This window comes from Amblyomma mixtum, chromosome 5 (genome assembly GCF_055824585.1).
Source record: "Amblyomma mixtum isolate Tamu chromosome 5, ASM5582458v1, whole genome shotgun sequence".
Classification (NCBI taxonomy): Eukaryota; Metazoa; Arthropoda; class Arachnida; order Ixodida; family Ixodidae; genus Amblyomma; species Amblyomma mixtum.
Window position 1 is genome coordinate 83857562 of NC_143016.1, and position 14967 is coordinate 83872528.

The window sequence follows — 14967 nt, forward strand, 5'->3', positions numbered from 1 at the left end:
ATGACTGCAGTGCTAGGTGATAAGACATGACAGAATTTATTTTTTTCAGTTCACATGCATTGAATAGCGCTGGACACATGCCTCCATACCTCATGACCTCCTCCTGTCAAAGGTCAGGAAAAATAATTTTATTTCATTGGAACAAAAGATGACGTCGACTTCCTTCCTCACATAAAGTGGCAGCAGATGCGAGCGAGAAATGCTTCTAATGTATTCGTCTCCGCATCGCATTCGATGCACATTCTAATCCGGGTCGTGAATACCTGGTTTAGCGCTATCGTAGCACTGCAGTCTTTTTAACTACAAAACACGCCCCGATTAAGTCTCACTAGGGTATACGCAAAAATCTCTTTGCATTATTGTCTGCCCTGCTACCAGAACATCTACTCTTTCCTCTTCAGGGACTATCGCATTAGGGTCGACAATCGGCGCTTTATAATACGTACGGAGTGTATTTACACTGTCATGCCCAACGACGACCTGCCTCCAGAAAGAATCGATGGAACTGCTACGCCACTGTTTTATCATTTGCACTAAGTCGTCATCATCATCATCAGCCTGACTACTCTCACTGCACGACAAAGGCCTCTCCAATATCTGTGCATTTAACCCTGTCCTGCGCCAGCCTCAGCCAGCTCATCACCTTCAAATTCCTAATCTCATCAGCCCAATTGGCGTGCTCAGTGCTGCGAACAAAATATTCGAATAGGTGAGCGCAAATGAAATCAAAGAAGAAAGTAACATAGGCTTCAAATGAGCGCTGGTCGGCTAAGTACTGATCTTCACCTACAAGTGGTCACACCTGACGCTGAGGTGCAGTCTAAAGTAACAAAAAGAACCAACTAACCCACAAAGACATACAAATCGGCTTCATTCCCAGAAATAAAATACATCAAGACACGTCCTGCGGTCTTTCCCGGAGCGCAAAATCTTCGCATGCCAACTCAGACGCCTGAAGCAGTAACGTGAGATATAACTCTAAAATCCCGGTTCGGAACCGACATTGGTTCTTCCCAGAAAACTAAAACTTCTTTGACATTCCTGTCGACTTATAGCACGCTAACCGCTGCCAAGGTGATGGCCGCCGCGAGAGGAAAACTCCGAAAATTTCTGCTTTGAAGCGGTGTTGCAGCTCCATTTTATACGCTCGAATAAAACGCGAGAGGAACGTATAAAAGAAGCAGCAACCCCACCTGAAGTTCCGAACTCGGAGTGCAAAGCACGGGCAAAACAAACAGCCTCATGTTTCTCCGAGCACGTACTAACTACTGCAGCCGTTATAACCCTTCATCCAGAACCAGAGCCAGAGAGCTGTACTAAAAGAGTAAAGGGTTAAAAAAAAAGAGGGAAAAGGGGAGTAAAGAGTTAAGAAGGGAGAAAGAAAGAGAGAGAGAGAGAAAAACAAACGGAGCGAGCACACCAAGCGTTATGCGCACCGGCATAGGTGTACACCTCCGTTGCTTTCCCTGAAATCTCCTCTCCCTCTCTTTCCCGCGAAAAAGGTGCCCAGTTTTTCTACCCTCCTCTCCCCCCATCCACGCGCAGCTCCGGGACTCCAGCAAGGCACAGCGCGCAATCGATCTCCCTTTCCCCAACCGGGCCGCAATCGCGTCCTCGGCGGTGCACTCTCCCCCTCCTCCTCTCCGTCGTCGCAAACCGCGCGCGCCCCAGGTTCATCCCGGCGCCGCTTAGAAACCACCAGCAGTCTCCTCTCAAGCCCTGCGCCGAGCGCAGGCAGCTGTGCGCGCGCGCGCTCTTCGACTGGCGCTCGGACCTAACACCACCACCACCATCGAAGACGGCGCTTGCGGCGGCGAATCCCGGCCATGGATTACGGCGACAGGTGCACCTGCGTCACCGCGCAACAAGCTCCGCCGGAGTGTCCCGCGAGCGTCGGTCCACTTTGTCGTGCGTGGGATGCAGTTTCTTTTGGAGAGCCCGCCGCGCCTCCGAGAAAGTTGTCCCGTTGCTCAAGTTGAGGGAAGTTTATCTTCGGTAACGCGCGCAAAAGAGTGTGATCAACAGCTCGCTGTGTGACATCGCATTGCTTTACGCTGAGATTAAAGGCAGTAAGTTTCTCGCGGTAGCAACGTTGACTAAACAGGAAGAAAACAGAAGCGTGAATTTAAACGGAACCGAGTGAGTTAAAAAGAAAAGAAAAATGCTACGCTTTGCGAAGACTTCCCATGCCACGGAGGGGGTGACCTCTCGTTTCAGGGAGAGTCTGTAGAGGCGTCTCTGCGGATACTTTTGCTCAAGAAAGCGAGAAATGGGGGAGAGTGGACGTGCGGAGGTGGTAGCCTTGTTCGTGCCATCATCGTCGTCTCTGGTGCACATTGCCCCATATCGTCGTCACCGCTGCCCGAGAAGCGGTTTTGTGCGATGGCCATGAATCTTCAGGTGCCCCAAGTTGGGGGAGTGACGAGGAGTGTGCGATACAGCATCGCCGGAGCCATGGGTGGAGACGGCCGACAGAGTGTGTGCCTCATACCCTTCGCAGCTGACAGAAAGGTGAGCGTCTTTGGGACGAAGAGTGGAATTTTTGTAGCGTAACGTGGTGCGCGAAGTTTCTACCTCCGAAAGTTAGTCACTGCTTTTAGAGTTAGATTGGGATCGACGCTTCACCGGGCGTTGAGTGTCGAGTCTCTCAAAAATACAGAACGCAACGCGCGGCCGATAGGAGCTGACGTCAGCAGGCTGTGCTTCGAAGCTCATGCGACAGTTCAGGTGTTTCAAAGTTCTGAATATGCGCAACTGTTCTCAGTTTCAAGAAATTTGTAGAGCCTAATCAGCTGCAGAAGCCTGTAGTGCGCGACCCGTCCTCATGCAGCCTCGGTCATGCGGTCGGTGGTCTCTTTACTTTCGACAAAGACTGCACCAGTGCCGGGTGGTTACGCTGTGGCCTGGTGGTGCATATGATAGGACATTGGTTTGTTACGATGTCTCGTACTCGTCGAACAGGGGCACAAACGAATGCATGTACGTGTACGCTCGATTTTCATGTTTTAGGTTTTTGTGGTGCAGTGTCTTTCAATGGCGGTGCAGTGCGTAGTCATGGCTCTGATGGCTCATACCTTGAACCCTGGTCTCTCACCGACGGAGCTCATTCGCGCAAAAAAAAAGTTACTTTAGTAGGCTGTACGAAAGAGCAGATCGTGCCGTTGGACACGGTGAAGCAGTTCGACCTTTGCTTGGCGTAGAATGAGCCCAGCGCATTGTTTGGAATTGCGAAGACATGGCGGGTGGTTTAATAGCCAGGCAGAAAACGTACAGCGCAGATTTTGACAGCTTGAGCTCCGCTTGCTGCGCTGTTCCTATGTGTAGAATCGGAAAAGAAAAGGCCCACGAAAGCTGTAGCCTTGTGCCAGACATCCCGATCTGCATTGAGAGACCTGACTTTTTAGTTTGTTTTTCTCAGTCGGAACCGCCTTGTCAGTTCTGAAAAAATAAAATGATATCAGCAATTCGCAGATATGAACGTTTAATTTCTCTATTAGCAAAGCTTAGGCTTGGATGATCTAGTATAAGTAAAACTATTTTCACTATATCATGCGCATTCCACTCGTATGTTAGGTCCTGTAGACTAGTTGCAAAACGACCGAGGGAAATTAGTTGCACGGTACACACATTCTTCCTCTCGATGAACCTGTCTTTTAAAAAGTGGCCAATCGCTCAGTTTGCTGCTGGGCCATGCATGAATATGAGGCCTAGTCGCACGGGCAAAGTTCGAAAGGTCTCTGTGGATGCGACACCAGCCACACTGCAAGAGCCCAGAAGCAAACTTTAAGTCCTCGGAACTTTTGAAAAAGGACAGTGCCCGACACTGGATAGGCCTAGCGAGACCAGACACACCACGATACTCCGCGGTGGTCCCGTGGTGGTGCTCGACTTGCACTGATTTACACTGTCTCCCGCCATCGTTCTTCGTCGCTCCCAGCGCCCTCGCTAAGAAAGCATCAATGAGCCCTAGCATAGAAGGTGCACGACGCATTGTTGCATGCACAAGACAAGCGAGAAAGTTCGCGTTTCTTCATCAAGAAGTGTCGATAACATCTGAGCTGAACGTCCGCAAGCTCCAGCCTTAAGGGCCGTTGCGGTTTCTTTGGATAACACGTAAATGAATGGCACGATCATATATGTTTCCTTTTTCTTTTTGCATCGATCAATACAAATGCTCCACCACTACATGATATTAAGTTTGCGGGTAGTCGACAGCCCTTTGAGCCTAGTAGAAAAAAAAAATGAAACGGCGGGAAATTTTTTGCAAACTTATATGAACCCGATGTGCCGATGCGTCCCCTCTAATAAAATTGCAAAAAAAAAATTATAAATATACTTTGCCAAGGTGAGCCTGTGTCAATCATCAATGACTTACGCTACTACTCTTGTTGCGTTCCGATTCCTATGGTGATCGAGAAAAGACATATTCGAACGTAACCACCTGCTCATGCTCGCTCCTAAACATACTCTTGATTGTTGAATAATATTTTATTAAAATGCTCAGCAAAAAAATGCCCTTGTTACCAACAGCCCATTTGAGCTCCTTCATTCTTTTTTTTTTCGTTCGGACATATCTGCATCTGAAAATTGCTGTCAGTGCAGTGGTAGTGGCAAGCTTTTGCTATTTAAGAGTGCAATTGTAAATTTTTTCTTTTCAGCTAAGTGCTCCTGTTAGACCCTTCACAATGTGCTGTATATATTTGTATAATGTACACTTGTTTTTTTTTTTTTCTGGCATCAAACCCGTTCATAAGTCACTGCAATGAAGCAAGGTATGCAGTTGCAGAAGACATGCGGTGCTGACATTCATAAGCATGGTTTGTACTTTACACTAGTTGTTGAAGCGTTACTCTTCTAGAATACGAATTAATGAATTTTGACATCAGTTTCAAGCAAGTCGATGCGGAACGGTTGAAGAAGGCTGGTGGTCGGCGCATCGCTGACAGTTTTAAGCAGGCTACTGTGGTACTTTCTGACGAGCTTATTACTTAGCGAGTTTCTCGTCGTCTGTCATATCTTGCGTGGACCGTAAACGCATCTATATTAAACAGCTTGTACTCTGTTCTCAAAAGCAAAAATGGGAACTTCCTTTGGAAGGTTCTCCACAAGAGACAGTCAAGTATTACGCTATCGAGTGCAATTTACGTCCATCTCTTTGATTAGTGTGTTTATGACCACGCGCCGTCCTGGAAGCGTTTTCACAAAACAGAAACGGCAGAAAACAGATACAGGGACAAGGTTTTGTGTGTGCATTTTTACCGGACAGTTGTGCATGAAATTTTTAAGGACTCCGGCGTAACTTTATTCTGTTAGAATGCGAAGTGAACGTTCTAGAGAAGTGCCCCATGTAGGTCACGTGACACAAGTGGTCGCGGTCACTTCGAGCATTGGAGTGGACATCATGGAGCGGGGTGGAGAGACTCGGTGCATACAAACTATTGCCCTGATTTCTCTGCATCAAAGGCGCGCAGGAAGTTTGGAATTCTTTTGATTTTTCTTGTTCCTATGTTTAGGCTTAGATCGAGAAGAAAAGCCTGAAGTGCGACTGACGAACGAGTTAGACATGGATGTCACGTGGCGTCCAACAGATGGCGTTGTATGTGAGCGAAATACACTCTAGCCCGTAAAGCCTGTTTCATATGCAAGCGAAAACCCTAGCGATTCCTGTCGCCGCGGCGCAAAAGCCTGTTTCGAGTCGTCGCGGCGAGAGCGACAAGGTTCCAACAAGTTGGAAATTTTCGCTGCGACGAGCCGCTCAATCGCTGAATTCGCTCTGTCGCTTGCATGTGAACCACCGGGAAGAAAAGCAGAGAAGGCATGTCTCAACCATCCCAACAATATGAGCTTTCCACCCGATTGGCCATGCACTAGTCCTGACGTTCTACAGAGAAATATTGGGTTGATTGTAGTTCAGAATGGCGCAAAAGACACACACACAGGAAAAAAGGGGATGACACAAAGGGCGCCTACTACCAACTGAATTTATTTCAGAAACACCCTCTTTTATAAGGCAAGACATATCAACCACGAACCGGAAGCAGAAAAAAACACATATTCATGGTTTGAATTCATATTTCGAAACACCATCGGCGGAAAAGAAAACCACAAGAACAAAAAACAGAAACTAGAACTACACGTGCCCGTCCAAGAAACCCAGCTCCTGGCGGCATAGTTTAATCGATGAAGTGCTAATGCACGTGGACCCAGCTTTCTGTATATGGTATGCTTCTATAATCTCTCTTTCAAATCGCTCCTTGCCTCTGCCGATAAACGTTGCCTGTTCCAGCATCGGTCCACAATCTCTGCACTCCCTACAGTGATCCGGCAGGTTGCCCCTGTCATTGTTTTTAATTGTTCTTCTGTGCTCGCTAGCTCTCTCGTTGAAACACCGGCCAGTCTGGCCAATGTAGGCGGATCCACAGCTGAGCGGTATGCGATACACGACTTCGGACTTGCATTCGGTGAACCGTATCTGATGTTTGATAGCGCATTTTCGGGGTCGTCTGTTCATCATGGAGCAAACTTTTGCAAGCTTGCATGGTGCTGAAAACAACACATTTACACCATATCGACCCCCTACCTTCTTGATATTGTGCGCTATCTTATGCATGTACGGAATTACCACCACAGGCCTCTTGTCTTCCTGTTTGCTTTGCGTATCACCGCTAGAAGTTACCTTGATTTTTTGTAGCAGAGATTCACATATCGCTGTTATCATCATACACGGGTAGCCAGCGCTACCCAGTCTCACTAGCTGCTTGTCAAAGCCGGCCTGCACACAATGATCGCAGGATTTCGAGAGAGCTGCGTGTAGGCACGTGATGGCAATGCTGCGTTTGACCAGTTTGGAGTGGGCACTGCTGAACGGCATGAGGCTTTTCTTAGAACGGGGGTTGTACACCCAACACACATGGTCTTTTTTAGAGAAATCAAACAGAATGTCCAGGAACTGGATTTTGCCCTCTTGAGGCAGTTCCCAAGTAAACGTAAGGCCTTGAGAACTGTCTCTAAAAATGTTAAGAACATCAGCAACAGCATCGTCAAAGATAAAAGGAGAGGTCCCGTCAAAAAGAATAAAATAGTCATCAACAAAGCGGAAAACCCGTCTAACAGGTGTCCCATTCAACTGCGCACTAATGCGCTTGTCAATAAATGATAAAAAGATGTCGGTTAAAATAGGGGCAATAGACGAGCCAATGCATATTCCATCTCTTTGCAAATAAAACTTCTGGTTAAAATCAATGACAGTAGAGTGAAGATAAAATTCTAGCAATGACATAAAGTGGTCACTGGTTATGCCACAGGCGTTTTGAAATTCTACTTCATCAGACTCGTTTAACTTCTCGCTAATAGCTGTAAAGAGGCCATCGTGAGGAACAGAGTAATAAAGGTTTTCTACATCTATTGAAAAGGCACACGATGCCTTGTCCAACCCTGCTTTCATTTCAGTTAAAACGGAGTCAGAATTCCGGATAAGGAAAGGGTCATCCAGGCCGGCTTTGCAGGCCGGCTTTGACAAGCAGCTAGTGAGACTGGGTAGCGCTGGCTACCCGTGTATGATGATAACAGCGATATGTGAATCTCTGCTACAAAAAATCAAGGTCACTTCTAGCGGTGATACGCAAAGCAAGCAGGAAGACAAGAGGCCTGTGGTGGTAATTCCGTACATGCATAAGATAGCGCACAATATCAAGAAGGTAGGGGGTCGATATGGTGTAAATGTGTTGTTTTCAGCACCATGCAAGCTTGCAAAAGTTTGCTCCATGATGAACAGACGACCCCGAAGATGCGCTATCAAACATCAGATACGGTTCACCGAATGCAAGTCCGAAGTCGTGTATCGCATACCGCTCAGCTGTGGATCCGCCTACATTGGCCAGACTGGCCGGTGTTTCAACGAGAGAGCTAGCGAGCACAGAAGAACAATTAAAAACAATGACAGGGACAACCTGCCGGATCACTGTAGGGAGTGCAGAGATTGCGGACCGATGCTGGAACAGGCAACGTTTATCGGCAGAGGCAAGGAGCGATTTGAAAGAGAGATTATAGAAGCATACCATATACAGAAAGCTGGGTCCACGTGCATTAGCACTTCATCGATTAAACTATGCCGCCAGGAGCTGGGTTTCTTGGACGGGCACGTGTAGTTCTAGTTTCTGTTTTTTGTTCTTGTGGTTTTCTTTTCCGCCGATGGTGTTTCGAAATATGAATTCAAACCATGAATATGTGTTTTTTCTGCTTCCGGTTCGTGGTTGATATGTCTTGCCTTATAGAAGAGGGTGTTTCTGAAATAAATTCAGTTGGTAGTAGGCGCTCTTTGTGTCATCCCCTTTTTTCCTGTGTGTGTGTCTTTTGCGCCATTCTGAACTACAATCATGAACCAACTAGCCCCAAAGCAAGTTCTTATTGGGTTGAGTAGTTTTTTTTTACTTTCCTTTCACTTTCATTAGTTTACACTTGCATAAAGGGGACTGCCCATTATCTGCCCTGAAGCTGACCTCTCCTCCAATCGGGGTTTCGAGTTCAGCGTGCATTGTCTTCTGCTGCTTCGCCGAACACACCGGTTTTACCTGCGTGACCATTTAGTCAGTGATTTCATTCTCACTTATGGGTGGTGAGTTTTGTTGTAAAAAGAATTTGTTTTTGGAAATTCATTTAGTGTGCAAGTACTGCGGCCACATTGGTAGAGCGAAATTAGGGTAAGACACAAAAAGAAAAAAAAGCTAACCTTATGCATGCGAATGGCTGAAGTTATGTCATTGGCACTTTGGTTCATTCCCGTCAATTGCTTATTAAGGTAATAAAGCGACAAAATGTGCAAAGTAATTATCTTTAGCCCCTTAACCGGTTACAAAATTTTCAGCTCGAAGACTGAGCGGCTTTGAGAAAGATAGGCAATCTGGAGACACCGCGTCATCAAGATTATTTTTTTTTCGTTCATGGATATGCGGGATAAGTGTAAAAGCAGCTCTCTTTGTTTGCGAAGCATCTGTAGGGTGGATGTGGGTTGGCTGGTGGTGGGTGCCGCCTTCTGGACGGTGATGATGGGTAGAGGGCAAAGATGCGTGGGTTGTGTGCGGCGGTCTTCTCGAGTGTGTAGGTGCAGTTCCTACAGTATGCAGGTGCAGCTCCTGGACGGTTAAGGGTGGTTTGTTTGATGGTAGGTGGAAGATCATTGAGGGTAGAAATGTATGAAGGGCAAAGCTGGTTGGGCAGTGAGTGGAGGCCCCCTGGAGGATAGCGATGGTACCACACAGGAGACGGACAGACGACCAAGTTCGTCCGACTATTGTGTGATGCAGCCGCCACCCTCCAGGGGGTCTCCGCCCACTACCCACTTGCCTTCAGCCCTCCAGAGGTCTCCATCCACTCCACCTCGCTTTGAAGCGAGGGTAGTGTAACGCCCACTTCTGCCGCATCGCGGAGGCGCTAATATCGACAGAAGGCACTTTGGCGCCAGCTGAGATCTGAAACGGAAGAATAAAGATGAGCAGCGCGTGCTGTGTACGCAAGCACGGCACGAGCAGTTCAGTTCCGGAAGCCTACTGCGCTGGTTGCAATTTCCTCCCGGTTCGCTGCGACCTCGCGATTCCCGACAGTAGTAATGTCAAAACATTAAAAATGAAGTTACTTTCAAAACATAAGGGAACATACTGGAAGAAAAGGCACCAGCACGCAGACCGTCCGTTCATACTTTACACGCATTGTTCGTATAATGCGGCTGAGGTCCCGCTTACTGCAAAGGTGCCCCACTTTCTTCGTGTCTGAAGCGCGCTTATCTAAAGCGCTCTAACGGTATACTCCGTCGTCATGTTGGAGACATTTACCGGCTCACAGGAGGATTTTTTTAAAAGACACACATTTTCATTGTCCGATCAGGGTGGATGTTTGGGCGAGTTGGTTGCTCATGATGAAAAACTGTAGCGCTCGAGACAAGGACAAAACGGAGACGACAACACATGCGCTATGTCTTCGTTGTGCCCTTGTCTCGAGCGCTACAGTTTTTCATCATGAGCGACCAACTCGCCCAAACATCCACCCTGATCAAGTTCATTTCTAGTTCATCGGGCCCATTTGTGTGTTTTCCCACCAGTCCTATTCAAACTGTGTCGCTCATCACAACAGCAGTGTGCAGAGCAAGATCCTTGTCGTTCTGCATACGTTAAATAGCGCATGTGTTGTCGTCTTCGTTGTGTCCTTGTCTCGAGCGCTACAGTTTTTCATCATTGACCGAGTTCGGAAGGCCACTTTGAGGCCGGTAGGAACAGGCATACGGGGTGAATAATTTAGGATTGCCGTCATTGGCTACCTCGCGCCAAGCTGGCCACTTTCTGGAACGCTCGGTGGCAAAAAAGTTCGGGTTCGCTTCCTGGCTACTTTTTCACTACTTGTTAGTCATATTCTATTAACACTCGAACACTATACATCGCTTTCATGTTTTATGCATACCCACCAATTCTGGACAAAAAAATCTTCGGCGGGAAACCTTTTATGAACGCAATTTTTTTTCATATAATGTAAAATTTTACTATAACAATCAATATATCCGCAGATCACCCGGCGGATGTGTTGCATCTTTTTCTATTAACGTCTTTGCTGTCGCGAAAAGTGTTCGCCATTGGTTTTCTATGTGAGTCTTGACTGTTCGATGGGGTCGATGGAAACACTTTAAAATAATGATTTTGCTGCATATCAGAAGAATGGACAATTACCTTCAATATTTTTGTAAGAGTATTTTTGTAAGAGTAACTCAGATCTTTTTTTTTTCACTCCTTGCTATGCGCGAAACCAAATGCATAGTTTTGATTCAGCGAACATTGCATAACGTAATTATGTTTCTTATTTGAAATCCCCAATCTCCAGAGAGCGCGTGAACTTTCTGGGCTGCTGAGACGAAGATCACGGGGATGAAGGCGAAATGCGAAAAGGCACCCGTGGGTTGTGCAATGTCAACGGACTTCAAAAAATCGCACGTGGTCTAAACTCGGAGCCCACATCGACGGCGTCCCTCGTTGCTGGCGTGCAGTTTCGGGACGCAAAACTCCGGTCACCAGCTCCATTAGCTGCAGTACGTCTTGTTCTTCCTTGACAGATCCGGTTGGGTCCTTAGGCTTTAGCTTTGACATCTTTCCGGCCTCTGACATCTTTCCCAGAAAGCGGCTTCCCAATGCTGGTTCGGTGCTTCCAAGGCTGAACTGTATAAATCAAGGAGCCTTTAGGAGCCCTAAGAGCCGTGCGGATATGTTGAAACGGCCATTTCATTTTTTTTTTTACACGGTGCTTTGTTTTAATACATAGTAAGATGCCCGGCATTAGCAGGCAGTTTCTAGCACCTGAGACTTAGGTTGCTCGAGTTTCTGGCACCGGAGCGGCTTTGGCGAAATGTCTTTGTCGGCTCACAAAGACATTTCGGTGAACATCCGTTGCCCTTCTCAATTCGGAAAGCTTCCTGAAGGCCCTGTCACTTTCAATTTTAAACGCCGACTCTAAGCGACTCAGGTGGCTAGAACAGCATCAAAATTTCGAAATGTGATGAGCGTGTACATGCTTCTGATGGTTCTCCGAATATAGCTTGCTATGAGGATACAAGAAAAGAAGTCCCCAATCTTCGAAGTACCTAGCCAGCTCATAAATAAATGAATCTAAATTCCACTCAGGGTGTCAGTATCTATTCCACCCGGGTGATTGAGCGTGCAGAGATTCTTTTGTGCTGTTAGTCTTATATCGCTGTCGTTGACAACAAATCTGTCGCCAGAAATGAATGACGGAGGTACAGTGTCGGTCAAAAGTTGCCACGCCATAGGGTCTGCTTTCGAGCGCTATAGTCGAGTAGTTACGACACAACCGAAGCCCAAAATTTTTATACAGGGTAGCAGAAGTATCATGCTCACCTCTGAGGTTAACCTTAATAACTTTATTTCTATCACAAGTAGCATATTATGCCGCTGAACAGCAGACCCTGTGGCCTGAGAACTTTTGGCCAACCCTGTACTTCTGGCTACTTTTGACTTTGGTTTTAAACCCTCTTACCAGATGCTCAGCGGCAACCGTTTTGGCAGTGGTTCATCCAGTGCAGTGGTTCCTCAGTGGTTTCCTCCTAGAAAAGTGCAGTAGTACGAGAAAACCATGTTAGGAATATTGCTAGCAATAAAATATAGTTTTAGATTACTACATATGCTCACAGTAAGTTAGAATAGTGCCGTAAAGCATATAATTGAGTGTAATAAAGTACAGTATGTTACTAGAATATTACTTTATGAAGCTCTGTAGCAGCCACTAAACGTCGCCACATTCCCCCAGCAGCAGAGTATTCGAGCCCTTTCGATATATACTAAGCATTGCAAAGACGGCTGCTGCTTTCTTTTTATAGCAAATGCGGGCTTTTTCGGCTTTGGTTTGCCGATAGAGAGCGAAGACCGCGACAGGATGCGCAGGCGTCGTTTATTATAGCTACCGAAGATAGGCTCCTGCATACGCGCGTGTTTGCTTGGGTTCCTGTCTGTATTTTCGTACACGCAGGCGTTGTTTGTGTGCACAGCTTAGCGCTTCGGGTTCCCCGTTCAGAGAGGCGACTGGCTGCGTCTGCACGCTCCAGAGCTGTGAATACTCTGCCGTCGCTGCACGACGAAGCACACCTCACGCTACTGTAAACACTTATGTCTCCGTATATTCGGTGGAAGTCGTGGGAGTGTGTAAGCGTGGTTGCAATCTGAGACACCACGTTGCACACTGACGTCATCGTTAGCTGAAAGAAAACGCAGATTACTCAGCGAAATGGATTGGGCAACGCGGAGGGCGTATCAAAATTCGCTCATGAATTGATTTGCTCGGTAACACAGAAGATTTCATCGTATAAAAAGAACTAAATTTTAAGAAATATTACAGGGCTTTCTGTAGTCGACAAAAAAGGTTTTGTTTAGAACTGAAGTTGGTTGGTGCTTGTGACGAAGCTGACATGTTTCATTTCATGAATGAAATTTGGCGAGTTAATTTGAGCCATAGCTGCTGTGCCTAGCATGTGCAGCTTTCTTGAATAAAATTTTTAGTATTGGAATATTGTAAGGTACCGTTATGGAAATATTCAAGGTAATGGTTCATTGTTCCTGTGCGTAGCGAAATCTCCCTTTTAAAGTGTTTCCATCACCCGCATCGAGCAGTTAAGACTGCCATAGAAAACCAATGGGGAACATTTTTTACCATTGCAAAAATGTTAATAGCAAAAAAATGCAAGCCTGCCAAGGGAAGATAAAATGGTTTATTGATTTTTTATAGTGAATTGTCACATATATGAAAAAATAGCGCTGATAAACTCTTTTTCGTTGAAGATATTTTTGTCCAGAATTGTTGGGTATGAGAACTGAGGTGGAAAATTGAGGTGGCATTTGAAAGATATAAATTGCGCGAGGCGAAAGCCTTGCCACCAAAGAGACGACGGCCGTAGGCACATACGTACGAGGCGGCTATGGGGCGACTTGGATTGGCTAGTCATGACTAACTAGTCATGATTGGTTGGTTTATTGGAGTGTAACGTCCCAAAGCGACTAAGGCTATGAGGGACGCCGTAGTGAAGGGCTCCGGAAATTTCGACCACCTGGGGTTCTTTAACGTGCACTGACATCGCACAGTACACGGGCCTCTAGAACTTCGCCTCCATCGAAATTCAGCCGCCGCGGCCGGGATCGAACCCGCGCCTTTCGGGTCAGCAGCCAAGCGCCGTAACCACTGGGCCACCGCGGCGGGGTAAACTAGTCATGATTGGTTGAAGACTAACCAGTCATGACTAACTAGTTATGACTGGTTAATGACTAGTTAGTCATGACTTGTGACTAGCAATGATAGTTCTGACTTTCACTTAAGATGTAATGGATGGATGGACCGAGTCATGGCCGCGAATATGAGCCATTAAAGGCTTTCGCCTTAAAATAAAAGTAAGCATACATGGAGCTCGAGACGCGCCTAACGGTATCGTAGACTTTGCACAGTGAACTCTGCTGCATGCTTATGAAATTCAACTTTGATGGAGGATTATACGAACAGAGGCAGCGAAGCGGCGACAGCGGGGCCTTTAGCGTTTCGCATTTCATTGGTCGCCTTTTCATCGCGTCTTTGAGTTTGATTTCGTGTCGCCTTTTTGTTCCGCAGTTGCGTGGGTTTCTGATGGGTGGATGCTTCCGCAGGTTGGAGGAGGGTGGATGGATGCCCACCGGAGGTTGGAGGGGGGTGGAAAGTTGGAGTGATTGTGTCGGTGGGTGGTGGACTCCTCTCATAGGCTTCTGGGGTATGGTGGCTTCCTTCCTTTGCTCTCACACGTCGACGCCGAGATTTTGCAGAATGGCACTACTATTGCTACCGCAGTCAATGCCTTGACTGACATCGAGCAGCAAAGCGTTTCTTTCGCCGCTCGAACAGCAAAAGATACGCTGAGATTGTGCAGAAAGGACGTAATTGGATTACAACTGTTATCCACATTTGCATACTAACAACGGAAGCTGACTGACGTCCTCAACGTTAACGTTAACAGCATCTTAACGTTATGCTGTTATACTAAGTACGAGCTCTGACATAAACATGTAAGCAAGGGGGCGTGTTTTATGCTTTAGACTCAAATTTTTTTATTGAGTTGAATAGAGTATTTTGGAAAGGAAAATATAGTGAGATTTAATAAGCCTGGTGTCGAACAACAGATACTCGCATATCAAACTACAGTGTATATGTCGGCCATACGTGAACTTTGTTAGTTTAATCAAGAGGTGAAAGGAAAGAAAAATAGTCGACGCCTCCGTGACTTCCCAGAGCACGCAGCATGCGAAGTAGGCAAAGTAAAAGCAATCGAGGGCCTCTTTTACCATGTAGAGACCGCCACTTAGTTATCGTTGGGTTTTTGTTTAGAAAGAAAAAGCGAACAAAAAGCAAAAGCTAACCCGGCGCCAAGCAGTTGTATTATTACTAGCAATTAGGTGGGAGCGG

General features: G+C 46.6%; 1 protein-coding gene across 1 annotated transcript in view; it reads left to right on the forward strand.

Annotated features, from left to right (window-relative positions):
- The first annotated feature begins 1729 nt into the window (after positions 1 to 1729).
- Positions 1730 to 14967, forward strand: part of Trpm (transient receptor potential cation channel, subfamily M) — a 223019-nt gene continuing 209781 nt past the window's right edge. The window contains exon 1 of the mRNA XM_089545375.1: positions 1730 to 2511. Coding sequence (XP_089401501.1) covers positions 2383 to 2511 — 129 coding nt within the window. The 5' untranslated portion in view covers positions 1730 to 2382. The remainder of the gene's footprint in view (positions 2512 to 14967) is intronic.